Source organism: Chanodichthys erythropterus, chromosome 9 (genome assembly GCF_024489055.1).
Source record: "Chanodichthys erythropterus isolate Z2021 chromosome 9, ASM2448905v1, whole genome shotgun sequence".
NCBI classification, from domain to species: Eukaryota; Metazoa; Chordata; class Actinopteri; order Cypriniformes; family Xenocyprididae; genus Chanodichthys; species Chanodichthys erythropterus.
The window spans coordinates 33,572,381-33,591,162 of record NC_090229.1 but is presented as its reverse complement, the minus strand read 5'-3'; the positions used below and the strand labels follow the sequence as shown (position 1 = coordinate 33,591,162).

The following is an 18,782-nucleotide window of genomic DNA, read 5'->3' as shown; positions in this document are numbered from 1 at the left end:
CTCTCCCTTTAGTGGTTTTACGCTCCTTCTTCGTGATTTACCCGCAAGAAACTAACGTAAGTATACTAAATCCTTAGCCAACGCCCCGCACATTCACTCTTTCCTTTCGCAGGGACCGATTCGGACACTCTCAGGAAGTTCATGAAGAAGCTTAAAGCTGCGTCAGAGTTGACCGATTAAATCAATAACTACGCTTTTATTTTCGCCACACGGTGTCTTTGAACGGAATCTTCTTTGTGAACGTTTGCTGATACGGACACTAGGCTTCCTAAAAAGGCGTTATTTCATAGGAATAATACAGCTGCAGAATGGCAGAAACTGAGGCAAGTCCGTTCGGAGGCTGTTTGGAGAAAATGAAGAACTATGTGCGAACTCGGAAAGGAACGATCCTGACTGCTGAAATAGTAAGTTATTAACATGGCTGTGGCTTTAATTTAACTATAATTTCATTGTGTAAGACGCTTGAATAACATTGAGAGAGCTAACGTCATTCATTTGGCTACACATCGAAAGTGTGATAAGCAAAATGCTGGTATGAAATAAATGAACTGTTGCCATGGAGACGCTCCCACTCGTTAAATAAAAATAATACACCTGTTGATTCACACACACTTTTCCGCAGAGACAAGACATACTGTACTGCATTTGTTTTTATTTCATATATTTGGTCTCTGAGACCACCAAACACAAGCAGAATTGTTATGGAGCACGTTTTAGAAAATAAACTCTTGTTTATAATCAGTTCTCATACAATTAGTGAAAGTCTTGGGTTACCAACCCGTTAGTCAAATGTTAAGTAGGCCTATGTTTTTGTGCTATTAAAATGAGACCCCAAACAGAACATGCATGGGGTAAACATTGTGTAATGTTGTTTAAAATGTCTAAAAATGTATGTGTGAGTGACACTTTAACTCTTAGCTTTTGACCATACCACTTACTTTTCACTTTGAAAGCTAAAAAAAATATGTGAAGAAAGTGTCAGATATGTGAGAAAACACTCAAACAACTGTATCCAGTAACATAAAAACTGTAAATACAGTTATAAAACTGCAGCAATTCAGAAATGTTCACATACATGTCACCTCAGAATATATTCAAGTAGTTCTTATTGTGAGAATATATGGCTAGTAACAGAAGTGGGTGAAAAGAGTATTAATAGTGCTGTTGAATGAAATACCTCCCATCACGGAGCCATTTGAAACTTCACACTGACACACAAGTGTGTGTGCTTTTGGGAGTAGGTGGCATGGAATGCAGACCATGTGCTTGATGGTGTGAGGTCAGAGGGCGCGAGGTTTCACCCATATGCTGGAAAAATAGAGGCCAGGCTGCTGTTCTCTCTTTTATCATGTGTCAGTCCTCAGAAAGCAGAAGTAGTGGATTGTCTAAAGATATAAAGATATTGGAACCTTTCTGACAAAATTCTTAAAGGGTTAGTTCACCAAAAATGAAATTGCTGTCGTTTATTACTCACCCTCATGTCGTTCCACACCCGTAAGACTTTCATTCATCCTCAAAACACAAATGAAGATATTTTTGATGAAATCCGAGAGCTTTCTGTCCCTCCATTGGGAGCAACACATTCAAGGTCCACAACAGTAGTAAAGACATTACAAAAGTGAATGACATGAGGGTGATAACTAAATTGAAAACAATCTCTATTGTTTTGTCTATCTATCTATCTATCTATCTATCTATCTATCTATCTATCTATCTATCTATCTATCTATCTATCTATCTATCTATCTACAGTTGCAAGAAAATGTATGTGAACCATTTGCAGAAAATGTGAATAATTTTAACAAAATAAAGGAGATAATACAAAATATACAAAGCAACAGAAGATACTTTCATGTTTCCCGGAAGACAAATTAAATACAATTTACCTTGATCTTCAAATTCCAAAAGTTTTCACCCCCCCCCCCCCCCAGTTTATTAATGCATCTTGTTTCTTTCTGGACCATCAGTGAATGTTTGAACCTTTCAGTGTGAAAAGATGGATCTCAAAATCATACAGTCACTGCTGGAAAGGGTTAAAATTTGCAAAAGATGGTGGAAAACGGAAGAATCTGCAGGAGCTGGAGGATTTTTCTGAAGAACAGAGCTCAGTTTAACTGCTCAGGACAAACAAGAGACTCATGAAGAACCATCACAAAACATAAAAACATTCATAGATCATCAGGTAACCACACACAGTATTCAAGAACCAATGGTTCACATACTTATAAATGGGGTTATTTTAATAAATTCAGCAATTTTTTGTCTTGTGGACTATATGTAAACCTCTTTTATGTAAAATATCTTACTCAGGACAGTACTAAATAAAAAATAACATGCATTTTGTCTTATCCTCCTTTATTTTGTTAAAATTATTCACATTTTCACCGATTCTGCAAGTGGTTCACATACTTTTTCTTGCAACTGTATCTGTCTAATTTGAACAATTATTTACTGAAATTCTCAAATCTCCTTCTCACTAGTGCATATTAAAACTTGGCTGTCAAGACACATCAAACAGCATTAATTCTTATGTGTCAAGTTGTCGAATATTTTTTTTATCTTTTTTGGAGCTTGATCACTATTTGCTTCCATTGTATTCTGCTTTTGTGCGCAACGTACAAAAGAACGCAAATCATACAGGTTTGGAATGACATGAGGATGAATAAATGATGACACTTTCAATTTTGGGGTGAACTAACCCTATAGCCAGTAACAGGACACTTTTTTTTATTGCCTTATTGCCCACATATCTCACATTATCAAATATTTTAATAACAATAATAATCATAAATTAGGTATTATTCGAAAGCTATTTTGCAATTGGACATTGCAAAATAACCATTATCAACTTCGAATTTGGAAGTAAAAACTAAGACATATGGCTTTGATTTTTCTTTGTTTTGTAAAATATATATTTTGTATTAAATATATTGCTTAACAGAAAACTTAAGCTTCTATAACTTTTCAACACTTTTTATTTTTTTGAAGTGCTTCCACTTCTGCAGTAATCTGCTGACGAGTGTCTTCTCTAAAAAGCCAGAACCAACATTATGTCTGTATTTCAAATGATTCATGAATAACAACCATTCAAGTTCAGATCTGCTCAAAACGAGAAGTGACAGTTAACTGGTTAAGCTAAGCATATATTTCTATAATAGCTCTCAGTATTGTAAAAACCCATATTATAGCAAATTTATAGCAAAGGCTATAAAAAGTTCTTATTAGCAAATTTGTTCAGAGTGAATGATTTTGGAGACCCATAAACTCTTTGTATACAAGACAAACTATTAGAGAAGACAGTAATAAAGTCCTGAATGATAAACCAGCACTCCTCTGTCATTTATTATTATGCATTAATGAATCTTTCCAAGTTCAAAACATTTCACATGCTCAACTTCCTGTGTCCTGCTTAAATATAACATGAGCATATTGTGTCTTTATCAAAAACATGTTGCTTAGCCTATCTCCCGATCGGATGATGTAATAACAGCCTTCCTTGAGATGCTATTGAGTAACTAACACAGAATACTGTGGTACCAGTAGCAGTAATAGCATGTTATATAACTAATTGCTGGTTAAGGTCATGAACGTTGGACATGATACACTCATTTTCAAGAGTTCAATTTTGTCATGCAGACACACCCACATCTAAACATGTAGAGTCATGGTCAAGTGAAATGACACACCTAGCGTCTTACAGTAAGAAACCATGCATGCTGGGACTTTTACTGAGAATTAGATGAGTGATGTACTGTATAGCTCTATTATATTTTGCTGGTTAAAACAAATGTAAACACATGCAAGAATGTTTGCTCTAGTGTGATGTGAACAAGCTGTAGGCGCCTTGCCATCACTAAGTGTGTCTTTGTGCGTCTTTGCCAAATGATCAGTGTTTGGGTGTTGAATATTCTTCATATACTGTACGCATTGCAAAGTGCTTTGTTTATTTCAGTCGTGATTTATGTGTACGCTGTATTGTAAAAGTGTCTCAATCAGTGTTTTTCGTGTATGTGCTTTTAGGTGTTTTTTTTTTTATTTCTGGTGTTTCCTTATTTATCTGTTCACCCTCGTGACCCTGTTCAGCTCGGAGCCCTCAGTAGTGGGTGTTCTTAAAGGGGCAGCGCTGCATCCTTGAATAGAGCTTCATTGTGTGCTGGCTGGAGTTCAGTCTGCTTGTGAGGCTCATAGAGGCAGTTTGTGCCAGTCCCCACAACTCATAAAGCTCCGATACATATGTGCATGAAGGAGGGGTGCCTGATGAAATCATGCTGCCCGCTCCGCTCCTCACCGCCCACAGTCATGAGCCCGGTGTGATGACTCCCCTTCTCCGGGCTGGTGTACAAACCCAATTCCAAAAAAGTTGTGACACTGTACAAATTGTGAATAAAAACAGAATGCAATGATGTGGAAGTTTCAAATTTCAATATTTTATTCAGAATACAACATAGATGACATATCAAATGTTTAAACTGAGAAAATTTATAATTTTAAGGGAAAAATAAGTTGATTTTAAATTTTCATGGCATCAACACATCACAAAAAAGTTGGGACAAGGCCATGTTTACCACTGTGTGGCATCCCCTCTTCTTTTTATAACAGTCTGCAAACATCTGGAGACTGAGGAGACAAGTTGCTCAAGTTTAGGAATAGGAATGTTGTTCCATTCTTGTCTAATACAGGCTTCTAGTTGTTCAACTGTCTTCGGTCTTCTTTGTCGCATCTTCCTCTTTATGTTTTCTATGGGTGAAAGTTCTGGACTGCGGGCTGGCCATTTCAGTACCCGGATCCTTCTTCTACGCAGCCATGATGTTGTAATTGATGCAGTATGAGGTCTGGCATTGTCATGTTGGAAAATGAAAGGTCTTCCCTGAAAGAGACGACGTCTGGATGGGAGCATATGTTGTACTAGAACTTGGATATACCTTTCAGCATTGATGGTGCCTTTCCAGATGTGTAAGCTGCCCATGCCACACGCACTCATGCAACCCCATACCATCAGAGATGCAGGCTTCTGAACTGAGCGCTGATAACAACTTGGGTTGTCCTTGTCCTCTTTAGTCCGGATAACATGGCGTCCCAGTTTTAGCCAGCAACAGCGAATGGCACGGTGGATTGTGTTCACCGACAGTGTTTTCTGGAAGTATTCCTGAGCCCATGTTGTGATTTCCATTACAGTAGCATTCCTGTATGTGATGCAGTGCCGTCTAAGGGTATGGTTTGGTTTTCCGGCCTTGACCCTTACGCACAGAGATTGTTCCAGATTCTCTGAAACTTTGGATGATATTATGCACTGTAGATGATGATAACTTCAAACTCTTTGCAATTTTTCTCTGAGAAACTCCTTTCTGATATTTCTCCACTATGCAGCATTAGGGGAATTGGTGATCCTCTGGCCATCTTGACTTCTGAGAGACACTGTCACTCCGAGAGTCTCTTTTTATACCCAATCATGTTGCCAATTGACCTAATAAGTTGCAAATTGGTCCTCCAGCTGTTTCTTATATGTACATTTAACTTTTCCGGCCTCTTATTGCTACCTTTCCCAACTTTTTTGGAATGTTTAGCTCTCATGAAATCCAAAATGAGCCAATATTTGGCATGACATTTCAAAATGTCTCACTTTCAACATTTGATGTGTTATCTATATTCTATTGTGAATAAAATATAAGTTTATGAGATTTGTAAATTGTTGCATTCCTTTTTTATTCACAATTTGTACAGTGTCAAGCAGTTTCGATTGAGTTTCTGTTTATGTTCGCTGATCAGTGTTTATATGTGAGTAAAAGCCTAAATTAAAATTATTTCTCTTCAGAAAATTTGGACCAAACTGCTCAATTCATATAGATTTTTTTTTTACAATCTCTTTATGAACTTTTTGCATCAAAGTGGTAATATAGCTGTCAATGGAGGGACAGAAAGCTCTCAGATTTGATCAAAAATATCTTAATTTGTGTTCCAAAGATGAACGAAGGTCTTACAGGTGTGGAATGACATTAGGGTGAGTAATAAATGACAGAATGTTACCCTTTAACCCTGGGTATGTTTCACACTTGTAATTTAAAAGCAGGGTTAGCATCACTTTTGGATGTGTTTTGGACAGTCACAGAAAAAACATGCGTTGTGTAAACACAACCTTTATAGTCTGACAAGTCTGCAGTGTACAGAGTGAAACGGCAGCTTATGTATACCCAGAATTAATTGTTAACCCTGGGTAAATTACCTCATGTTTAGAATGAACCAGGGCTATTTCAAGTGTGAAAATCCATTATGATTTGAAAGGATAACCGAGTAAATTCTGGTAGTTTGTATATGCCTAATAAATCACTTAGTTTGTGTATGCTTTGTAATAAATCAATAATATTAATAGAAAAAAATAAATAAATAACCCATGGCATTTCTGTTGTTTAAAAACATTTTTTGTGCCATGACTCTTCAACCCTATAACATTCAAAATGTTTTGGGGTCATTAAATGGGATAATAACATGCAAATTTGCTGGTAGTCTGAGGAAAAAATATATTTAAATGTATTTTTTTTATTTAGTAATGTGACAAAACAGCCTGTAAAACTTTAAGTTTGGGACAGTTAATATTGCAGAGCAAGTTGTAGTCACATAGCATGAGCACATCTTTGTGAACATCTGAGAATGTAGTGTTACACGTTTGTCAAACTAAGCAAAGTATGTTGAAGCCAAACAGCAGTCATTCTGTTTGGCAGTAACATATTTACGTGCCCAATGCTGGCTTCATTTCAAAGGCATGGAGAGATAAGATTGTGCGTGTTTACAACTGGCTACCCTAATGGAAAAAATGCCTTCCTCTGGTATTCTGAACTTAGCTGAAAATGAAAACTGTATGTGCTAAAAATGGTTTAGGTTTACGGCTTAAGTGGTTTTAGGCCAGAAATTACCTCAGCTATTAACCTCAGTCTGGTTGCGCTTTTGACTGGCTATGATATGCAACATGTGAAAGCACTAGTAGTTGTGTTGTGTATTTTGTATATAAAATAAGGCCAGTAAGGGTCACCTCAGCAACATCACTTCCGGGTTCATTTCACGCCCCCAGAAAAGAACTGCATTTTATTTCCGGTTCGCTCAAATTGAGCTGAAAAAGAGCTCATGTGCTGTTTGTGGGGTTAAAACACCTAATTTCCAGTTAGATTGCAAGAGTTTAAGGCTTCTTTTTATTTCAGTTAGTGGATTTGTGTATCAATACATCACACAAACCCTCACAAATGGCTGATTTTATCTTTTAAAGTCAGCATTAAACAGAAGTTGTGATAGTCTTTTCTTCCATATTGTGATGTGCATCTGAGTGAAACAGCTTCTGGAATAAGAAAAATGTAGGGCGGGATTTGATTTTGTCTTTCGGGAATCGATTGGATCATTGCTAACTAAATGGACACAAATCTAAATTTGCTGTCTGTTGTGGAGGATATTTAGTCCAACCCTCTGCCGAGACACATGTCATGACTCATGAAGGGGTTTCAAGGGGAGGGGAGGTTACCGTTTTTGATTAAAGATTATGAAGGCATATGAATTTCTTTAAAAAATAATGAGGCATAATAAGCACTGCAACATTCTGTAAGACAATAAAAATTGACGACTTTAAAGCACTGTAGTGTCAAATATGAGATGTATTACAAATATAAGCCTAAGTAACATCAGTGATGTAACATGACAGTTTCAGCATCACTGCGGGATAGGGGCGCACGATATTGAAGAAAAATGCGATAACTTGTTAAATAATGCGGTATTTAATATGTGCAATTTAAACCTTGTGTGTCAATTAAAAAAAGTTACACATAGGTCCAAAGAGGACAAAAATGTCCAAAAACTTGTCCACACAAATATGGTCTCATTTTAAAGAAGACCCTTGGCAGATTACTGTTGAAATAATAAAAGTTTAAAATGTGAAATAAGAAAAAAGTTAAAAGGTTTAAGTTTATGATAATGATTTATGAACAATATTTTATATTAAATATATATTTCATGAAACATGTTGAACTCTAAAACTGCTAGAAAATCAAAGCCATAAATTTAAACAAGTTGTGTTCAATAAATTTCAAAAATTGAGCTTTCAGTAAGATTTTGTTTGGGTGCAGTACCAAATCTTCCCCATTTGGTTCCCCCACCAAGCCGACGATCGGCCATTTGGCAGTTTTTGTTCGTCGGCCGACTAAGTTTTCTCAGTGTGTTCCACACCGTCGGCTGAAGTTGGTCCGCGCTGGGGTTTTTTCAGCCGATTCGAAATGTTGAATGTTTCACATTAAAATCAGTAACATGCAAAAATGAAAATTCATAGGGGAATTTTCATTTCATGTTTCTTTTAATGTTTATGCAAGATATTGCCAAGGTAACATAACTTTGTTGTTTCCCCAAGTGATGGTAAACAGGAAACAAGCCTCCTTACACACTGAGAATCTTAATCTTCACACTTGTGTGTGTTTTAGCCATTGTTACTGTGGCAGCAACACAAACACAAAGCACAGGTGTCTGACGGTGGCATGTGTACAAATCATTAGTACCACGACAAACCATGGCAACATAGATAACACTTCAAGAGGAACTGAACCCTGTAAGAACATCAAATAACACATGTACTGTCCTCGATACTATTGAAATATAAGTATTAGTTGTGTTTGATAAGGCAGAGACATACTATTATGTTTGTAGTTAATCAGACATAAAAAAAAAAAAAAGTAATAGAAAAATCAATTTAGAAGAAATGACCAGAGCCATATTAAGCGGCCAGAATAGAGCACTGCAGTGTATTTTTGTAGGCCAGCCCTTAATTTATCATCACCCTGGTTCCCTTTTTTTACTTTTTATGTCAGGCGGTACAACCAAATATTTGAATGTATATACTGTAGTTGTACCACCTGACATGGAAAGTGTACCAACCCAGTCTACCCATATTTGATAGAGATCTACAAACCTTTTCACTCTGCCACAAGGTTCAATTTCATTAGATGATGCATTATCATGTTTACCATTATTACCTTGTCAAAACATTTTCACTTAAATTTGAGTTAGAATAGTCTGCAAGAGCATAATTATAACACAATGAGGTTGAAAAAGTAGACTAGTGAGTAGACGAGTTTACCTGTTCAGCATGATGATATTTAATGTCTTCGACATTTGCCACTTGCAACCACATTTTTCAAGACACACAAGAGGATATTAATGATGTATTATGTCATAAAATAAAATGTGGAAATTGGTAAATTTGTGGTAGCTTGTGTTAACCACAGACCTCATTTTAGTCATTTAAAAACATTCAAAAATACCCATTGACTTCAGCACAATGGATCTGGAAGTGCTAAAATGCTTACTCATTTCCAGGTTATATGTCATCCCTGCAGTACTCTATACCCCTGACTTGTGTACCAAAAAAAAAAAGAAAGTGTGCTTATTTGAAAGCTAGTAACCACCTACCAACCACTTAACACTTTAATAACTGCAAAGAAATGGCCTGGCAGCAGTCCAAAAATTCCTACCATTATGTCACTGAGTACTGCACAACTCACATTTTCTAAATACTTAGTCACAAAAATGAAGTCTGGTTACTTAAAAAATTAAAAATAAAAAAAAGAATGTTTTGTTTGGCTTGTCGGTAGAATTTAAACTTTAAGCATGTGAAAATCTCAAGGCCAGTCATTTTTTGTCAGACTGCAAATACTTGCTTTTCTTTTATCGTCTTTACAGAAACTAATATCTACTAATGTCCACAGGAGGAACAAACCTTTCCTGTAGTAGTTGCTGGCAGTGTTTATTTGGATATTTTTGTTTTTATGGCAGCAAATGCATGTATCGAGTGTTTGAGTTTAAGGGCTGATTTGATTAGACGTTCATAATATTTGTGTACTCCCAAAAGTATTCTTATAATAGTTCTTTGTTTATAGCCATATAAGGACCTCGTCTACTGCGCTCTGCATGAATTGTGCTGTGTTTACACCCATGCTGTATTCCTCTCTTTAGTCCCCACCACATGTTTTAGTAATCAAGGTTCAAAAAGCTTCACAAACTCTAAAGGGATGTGAGAAATTCAGAGCTCCACTGTTAACTGACACCTTGAGCAGATGGTATGTTCAGATGAATTGTGGGTAGTGAACAGTTGTAGAAAGCTTTGGCAGTTTGGAGGGAAACATGGGTGACGTACTTGAGAGGGAGAATTTCCATAGTTAAAAGCCAAGACATTTGGGAAAATAGTAAAGAAAACAACCATACACACGAACACTTTAAGAAAATACAACTAAAGTTATGGATAGTTTTTTTTTTTATAGTTTCACTTTATAAAGTTTTTATTGTAGTTTTACAATTTTAGGGCTACCAAAGTTAACTGGTTTCATTTAAAAACATTTATTTCTGTCTAGTGGCATTATTGTGTTTAATGTAGGCCATTTGTAATGGTTTCCATTTTAATAATGTAACAAATTACCATTTATCAAAAGGTATATTTAGTTTTATTTATTATTAGTTTCAGTTTAAAATACATTTAGAAGATGTACTTTAATTTCAATTTTTCTCAGTTATGTTTTTTTCCGGTTAACAAAAACCTTTTCATTTAGTTTTCATTTTAGTTTTTTAAATTCACCATCTATTTTTGTATCTGTTTGTTTGTGTGAACAGTTCATCCATGTATATGTTTCATGCTTTGAAATTTTTTTAGGGGTTCAAGCTCGTAGTGAAACCCTATTGTAATTGTTAAAATTTCCAAGGATCAGCATTGTCCCCTAAAAGTTGACTTGAAACTTTGAGGGCTGGTAGTACTCACACCGTCTACAACGTCACCCAGGCCTGCCCCAATCGGCCTGAAGGGAGCGCTACTGCAGTCAAAAGTATGAAATGGCTCATAACATTCTTAAACCATTATGCGTAGGCTCAAGTGTCTTATATCATTGGAATCCTTGTGATCGTCTATCACGCAAATTTTTGCGCACGCCCACGACATTCGTACCGCATGGTGGAGCTCCACATTTTGAGCAACTTTGCCTCTAGGACAACGCTGTCCATCGAATCGTTCATTAAATATTGGAGATTATTTCAAAAACCAACTTTGGCTAACTAGTCCTAGGTTTTTGCCTTGACCTAGATAACTGTTAAAAAGCTTTAAAAACCATTATATTTCCTATGGTAAATTGCCTATTTCGCCTGTAAATGGTCTTTTCCATGTATAAATAAAACATTTTACCTTTCTACACATGTGCTTAAAGGCCTTAAAGAACTTGAACCCAGATAATTGCTGCTCGCAGCTATATTTCTAACCTTGTAATATTTAATCAATCTTGTTACACTGTGTGACATAATGTCAGACTTCTCTCTGGTGACGAATGCTGAAATTTCTCTAGTCAGTCAGCTTAAACCTCTCCCTTCCACAATCGACTGCATGTTCACGTTAATTTTTGAGTGCAACGGCAACATCTCAAAATCCAACCAATAACCGATGGATAGACCTATATATTTTTTTCTTTTTCATAACTTTACACTCAGATGCTTGTCACAATATAGAAGAATAGATTTGTCACTACTTCCATTTCTTTGTGACTTTAACGATAGCAGCACTGCAATAGAAAAATCGTTTTGTCTGCAGAATGGTGTGAGGGGCTAGCGGCTAATGCTAACCATCTAAACCTTCAAAACTATGTTCACATCCTTAAACTACATGTTCTACACTGATGTAATCAATTTTTAGTAAACTAAAAGTTAGTAAACTTTTTTTGTCTGTCTGTTCTCTGTAGCTCATCAGTTTCATCATCCTCATCTGTTATGCCGCATCAATGTATGGAGGGTACACAGCTGTCGCCATATGCGAGATGGTCTTTGCCATCATCTTCTTTGTTATCTTCATGATGGAGCTGGACAAACAGTTCCTGGTGGTGAACTGGCTCTGGAGCGTAAGTATGAATTCACACACACTTGCATCATGATGGTAAGTTTTTCATGAGCAAGTGACACTCAGATTTTCTCTGTTTGCCCCTTCAGGATCTGTTCCGAGCTATAATCGGTGCAGCGCTTTATCTCATTACCTCTCTCATCTGTGTGATCGGTGGAGGTGGGGATGGGGCTCGCATCGCTGGTGGGGTGAGACATCCAACGTTCAGCATCAAAACTTACCATTCTTTCATCTTTTTGAACAAATCTGATTTATTAGTGATATATCCTTCTCTGATAATCCCTCTGCTATAACAAAGGTCACCTTCTCTCCTAGGTGTTTGGTCTGCTGGCTGGGGTCTTGTTTGCTTATGATTCCTACACAATCTTCTTGGACATCAAGAGCAACAGACAGCACACAGCTGCTCCCACAGGTGCATGAACACACTCATTCATTCATTTAAAACATTTTAGAAAGTACACTGGCCTCAAAAGGTATTTGGACACTTAAACCACTTTTAAAGGGGTCATGATTTTTAATTATTTTAATGTTTCTTGAAGTTCACTTATAATTTTAATAAAGTTTTTTTTACACAAAAAAAAACAAATAAGACACAGTATCAGTGCCTACTTGCTATTGCATGTAAGCGTTTTGAAAACACAATTTAAAACCATCATTTACAGACAAAGCATTATGAAATCATTTACTTACGGCTTGTGATGCAGCTGCTGTCGGACCCAATACAGTTGCTGCTTCATCTTTCAACAAAAGTTTCTTTTGCGAACTCCCAATTACACTGTGCCTCATTTACAAAACAAAATGCTCCGAACAAACATAATCCTCCGACGCAATCCAGAACGCCATTAAAATAAACCATCCACTTGTTTCCGACACCGGGATCCTTTTGAAGTCTGTACAGATAAGCAAATGCTGTTTAAACTGGACACATCAAAGCGAATGTTCTTTCACTCTCCCATTCATCCTGCTGTCGACAGACTCAAGCGTATTATGTCAGTAACTGAACGCGCATCAGTATACTGTATCCAGCGTAGACAGTGTTAGTGATTATAATGGGTTTTGCTTTTGACGTGACGCGACGCTCACATCCAATGTAGGTAAATGTCAGCCGTTAAGTGAGTGAGTGAGCCAGTGGGTGGGGCCTATGTGCGATGATGTACAACTATTCATCGATGTCTTGCTCTGGAGGCAGTCATATGCAGATTATTTTGCTAGTGTGACATCACAGATCCTTCAATATCAAAACAAGCTGTTTTTGGAGCTTAAAGGATCAGTTCACTTTAAATTAAAATTACCCCAAGCTTTGCTTACCCTCAAGCCATCCTAGGTGTATATGACTTTCTTTTGTCTGATCACAATCTTTTGAACACAATTGGAGCTATATTAATAAATATCCTGACTGTGGATGTGGATGGAGACACTTTCTTCAGCTACAAACTCGTTGGTCTCGTTCACTGCCATTATAAAGCCTGGGTGTGTCAGGATATACAGTATATTTATATAACTCTGATTGTGTTCATCAGAAAGAAGAAAGGATGGCTTGAGGGTGAGTAAATCTTTGGGTAATTTTAATTTTAAAGTGAACTATTCCTTTAAGTAAATGCTTTGTTTATAATAAGGAGGACGTTTTAAAGGGATAGTTCACCCAAAAATGAAAATTTGATGTTTATCTGCTTATCCCCAGCGCATCCAAGATGTAGGTGACTTTGTTTCTCCAGTAGGTCACAAATGATGATTTTTAACTCCAACTGCTGCCGTCTGTCAGTCAAATAATGCTAGTGAATGGGAACTTCTTTTATAAGAGTAAATAAAACTTGCATAGACAAGTCCAAATTAAACCCTGCAGCTCGTGACGGCACATTGATGTCCTAAGACACGAAACGATCGGTTTGTGCGAGAAACCGTATTTATAGACATCACTGCCATTGTCAGAGCGCAATCAGACCTCACTAACCGAGTGCTGAACGCAGTTGGACATAGTGGTGTATTAGAGGTAAAAAATTATATAAATTCTGTTCGGTTTCTCACACAAACCGATCATTTTGTGTCTTAGGACATCAATGTGTCGTCACGAGCCGCAGGGTTTAATTTGGACTTGTCTATGCAAGTTGTATTTCCTCTTATAGCAGAAGTTCCCATTCACTAGCATTATTTGACTGACAGACGGCAGCGGTTGCAGTTAAAAATCATCATTTGTGACTATCCCTTTAAGCCATGAAACTTACAGGATATTTTAATGGTACAAAGACCTCATATGTCAAAAGATCAAGGCAAATCTAAGTTGTCACGTCATGACCCCTTTAAAAGTCATTGCATTAGACATAAAATATCAAACCAAGTGTCATCAAATGCTGCAGAAGTTTTTGCTCTGTGAATTTAGTGGATGTACTATGTCAGTTTAGGGCTGCACAATATTGGAAAAAAACTGACATTGCAATATTTACTTTTTCTGTTGTATAGTATCTGTCAAAAGTTTGGAAACATTACAATTATTGAATTTTTTTTAAAGAAGTCTCTTATGCACACCAAGGCTGCATTTATTTAATCAAAACATACAGTAAAATTATAACATTGTAAAAATTATTAATTTAAATTGTTTTCTATTTTAATAAATTTAAAAATGTCATTTATTACTTTTCTGTCCTTCCTTTGAAAGTCCATTCCACCAAAACCTCGAGACACCATCACTTTATAAGATGAGCAGATTTCATTTAGGATTTATTCACATGTAAACTTTGATCAACGCACACACATCGAGCACATCAAATATGGTAATCGGAAGCTCAAGCGCTCTTGCTTGACATGCGTTGTTCTTGGGTTAAGCAAATACGGTTGATCTCCCATTACAGTATTTGATGTGCTCTGTGCATTTGCGTTGATCAAAGTTTACATTTGAATAAATTTGTTCATCATATAAAGTGATTGTGTCTTTTCAGAAGACTTGGGTAAAACTGCTTGATTCATATGGATTACTTTTACAGTGTCTTTATGGATTTTTTTCAAACATTTTTTTTTTGGTGAAATGGCCTTTCAGTTGAGGGACAGAAATCTCATGAATGAGATGAACAGAAGTTTTAAGGGTTAGGGATGACAAAGATGATTTTATTTATTTATTTTTTTGGATGAACTATCCCTTTAAACGTGTTCTCCCAGCAGCATTCATGCCAGTTGTTTGATGATGAAGACAGGTTTAAGCCTCTCCCTAGATTTTAACTAAAGGTGACACATGTTGTAACTCTCTTTGAACAGGTCGCTGAAGGCTGTCTGTGGGATGTTTACAACTGACATTTGGCATTTGAGCCAAACAGTTATTCTGATAGAGACACCAGTGGCAACACTGGTATCTAACCAACCAAAAGCTATGCCGTTTTACATGTCCGCTTTTCATTTCGTGTAACTATAACAACTTAACCTAACTAACTCCCCAGTTATTTATTTTGCGTCTCCCTTTTTGTTTTCTCTCTTTGTTTTTTAACAGATGACACAGTTTGAAAGCTACTTTCCTCACTACAACATTAACAGCAACCAAAACATGGAGAACAACTCTAAAAATGGCAAAAGGAGAGAATTCCTGAGAGTTATCGCAAAGTTACCATGAGAGATGAAGACCAGAGGAATGCAAAAGGGATGAAAACATTACACAGAAAAGAAGTTTATGTACAAAAGGGGTTCAAAAGTGAACTGTTAGATTGTTAAAGAATAAATTGAAGGAACAGAATATATGAAGGAACAGAAAGCTGTTGGCATCCAAAAATTCATTACTGTCATTTGGTCAGGTGGCTTGTTACCACAACATTTTTTGATCAGATTGGTTGGATACAAAAGCAAAACATTTACAACATTTATTAGAAGAAAGGGCTAATAAAATATCAGATCAATCTGACAACTCCAAAGCAGTTATCAAGAGTTTCAGTCAGTTGTCTTCTAATTCTTTACTAGAGAAAGACTAGTTTTGACCCAGTGATTTTAAATTAAGTCATTTTATTATTATTTTATTGGGTAATTATTATTACTCTGTCTGGTGCTTGTTTGATTGTTTTGTGTTATTTGTATAAGTTTTTGATGATTTCAAACAGGATTTGGGTCAGTCTAACCAGTTTATAGATATATAACTCAGGTGCAGTAAAAAAAAGAAAAGAAAAAAAAGTCAGTTTTCAGTTAATTTAAAGGGATTTTCTCATTGTTCAAACTGAAAAGGAAGGAATCTCAACCCTAATATTTTCTAAGGTGGTACAAATTTGTACTATAACAACTTCAGATGTCCATGTGTTGGTAAAATATGTTAATTTTTATTAATCTTTCATACGCATTGCCATTTAACCTGTTTTACCTCAAAGGTTTCTCACATCTTGATGCCATTAGAGTTTTTTTTTATTATTATTCTATTAATAAACCAATTCATATATTACATATCTTCATTTACAGCCTCTCTTCTGTTCAACTCTATTGAGTAATGTAAAAAAATATACTGCCAATGTTTGTCATCGTTTCCTCATTCAAGATTTGCTGAGAAAATACAATGAATAAAAACTGTTTACTCAACTGTGTAATAAGAAATTATTTTGACATGCCTTGAAAGAGATCAATGAGTAACCGGACTGCCAGTTACTCCAGTTATTCAAATGCAGTGTGTCATCTTCACGCTTAAATAAGCAGAACTTCTCAACAGATTCTGAAACAGGAAACTATCATTCTGACCTAACACCTGATTGTTGTAATGCCATAAGCACAACAGTTGTAATTTTACTGTAAAACATGACAAGCTTGTCTAAATCAGAAATTCATAAATCTTCTGTTTTATTAAAAAAAATAATAATTTGACCTGTTTTGTTTAGACAAGTGGGTCTTTTTTCTGTTTGGAAACCATTTATAACATGTATAAATTGTTGTAACAATTTATAAATTTGAATTTGTGAAGACTGTTTGCCTGTTTTGTCCTCTCATGTCTGTATTTGTTTTTGCAGCCTCAGCTCTACCCCAATGATTACCCGACAGGATTTATTTGTAAGAGATGGTCAGAAATGCCATCAGTCCAGTAAAAAAATGATTAACTCAGGATGTTCTGGTCGTTTAAATCAGACATATTTTCAGACAAACATTTTTTGCATGTTTTTGTTTTCAGACGTACAGCATGTACAAGTAACTCTGCAGGATTCATGTCTCTGTCTAATTGGTGTTTCTGGTATTTTTGGAGTTCAACATTTAATAAACGGCTGTTTTAACGTGTTCTACTTTTAAAAATGTTTGTGTGGACCCTTACATCTGTATGAATGAAGACATTTGAAGAAAAGGCACAGTGAGCGAAGATTACGGTGCGCATAGCGCCACCTGCTGGAAAGTTACGAATGATTTCGACTGCCAATAATATAACGTTTTATAACAACACGAATTTACTTTAAATATATAGTCTGTCTGAGGAATTACTAAGACTCAATCAATTCTTTAGTCAAATGTAGCATTTATCAAAATAGTTAACAGACTTTATATATATATATATATATATATATATATATATATATATATATATATATATATATATATATATATATAGTTGCAGATGAAGAATTGACTTTAAAAGGTTAGTTCACCCAAAAATGGAAATAATGTAATTTATTTACCCTTGTGTCATTCTACGCTCGTAAGACCTTCGTTCATCTTCAGAACACAAATGAAAGGATAAGTTCACTTTCAAATTTAAATTTTCCTGATAATTTACTCACCACCATGTCATCCAAGATGTCCATGTCTTTCTTTTTTCCGTCGAAAAGAAATTAAGGTTATTGATGAAAACATTCCAAGATTTTTCTCCATATAGTGGACTTCAATGGAGCCCAAACGTTGAAGGTCAAAATGACAATTTACAGCGATCCCAGACATAAGGGTCTTATCTAGAGAAACCATTGCTCTTTTTCTAAAAAATAAAATTTTAAATTTTATACGTTTTAACCATAAATGCTCATCTTGAACTAGCTTTCTTCTTGTCTATTTGAATTCCGGCAGTGTAGACACTGCTAAGTGTAATACTGCCCTCCTCAGGTCAAAGTTTGAACTAAATTGTCATATACAATATTCTAGTGCAAGTATATAACAATTAGTTCAAACTTTGACCTGAGGAGGGCAGTAATACACTTAGCAGTGTCTACACTGCCGGAATTCAAATAGACAAGAAGAAGAAGAGAGCTAGTTCAAGATGAGCATTTATGGTTAAAACGTATATATTTTTTAAAAAAATGTAAAAACAAGTGATGGTTTCTCTAGATAAGACCCTTATTCCTCGTCTGGGATCGTGTAGAACGCTTTGAAGCTGCAGTGAAACTGTCATTTTGACCTTCAACCGTTTGGGCTCCACTGAAGTCCACTATGGAGAAAAATCCTGGAATGTTTTCCTCAAAAACCTTCATGGCTCAGTGAGGCCTCTATTGAGAGCAAAGACATTCAAACTCTCAAGGTCCATAAAGCTACTAAAAACATATTTGAAACAGTTCGAGTTCTGTCTTAATATTATAAGGTGAAGGGAATACTTTTTGTGCGCCAAAAAACAAAAACTTTTCAACAATAGTGATGGGCCGATTTCAAAACACTGCTTCAGAGCTTTACGAATCGAATCGGTGAATCAGAGCGCCAAAGTCACATGATTTCAGCAGTTTAGCCGTTTGATAGGAGATCCGAGTCACTGATTCGAAAAGATTCATAAAGCTCAGAAGCAGTGTTTTGAAATCAGCCCATATAGATATTGTTGAAAAGTCGTTATTTGGGTTTTTTTTTGGCGCACAAACAGTATTGTCGCTTTATAATATAAAGAACCACTGAACTCACATGAACTGATTTTAAATATGTTTTTAGTACCTTTATGGACCTTTAGGGCCTCACTGAGCCATCGGATTTCATCAAC

At 35.9% G+C, this 18,782-nt stretch overlaps 1 protein-coding gene across 2 annotated transcripts; it reads left to right on the top strand.

The window, feature by feature from the left end:
- plp2b (proteolipid protein 2b) lies at positions 1–16,810 on the top strand. 2 transcript variants are annotated; one of them, XM_067395402.1, is made up of 5 exons: positions 1–404; positions 11,739–11,894; positions 11,983–12,081; positions 12,209–12,305; positions 15,140–15,362. In XM_067395402.1, the coding sequence occupies exons 1-5, from the start codon at positions 309–311 to the stop codon at positions 15,145–15,147; spliced, it is 456 nt and encodes a 151-aa protein (XP_067251503.1). In that variant the 5' UTR covers positions 1–308; the 3' UTR covers positions 15,148–15,362. The 2 variants fall into 2 exon arrangements, with proteins under 2 accessions (XP_067251503.1, XP_067251501.1); XM_067395400.1 differs by lacking the exon at positions 15,140–15,362 and adding an exon at positions 15,369–16,810 and having other exon boundaries at positions 38–404.
- Positions 16,811–18,782: the final 1,972 nt, after the last annotated feature.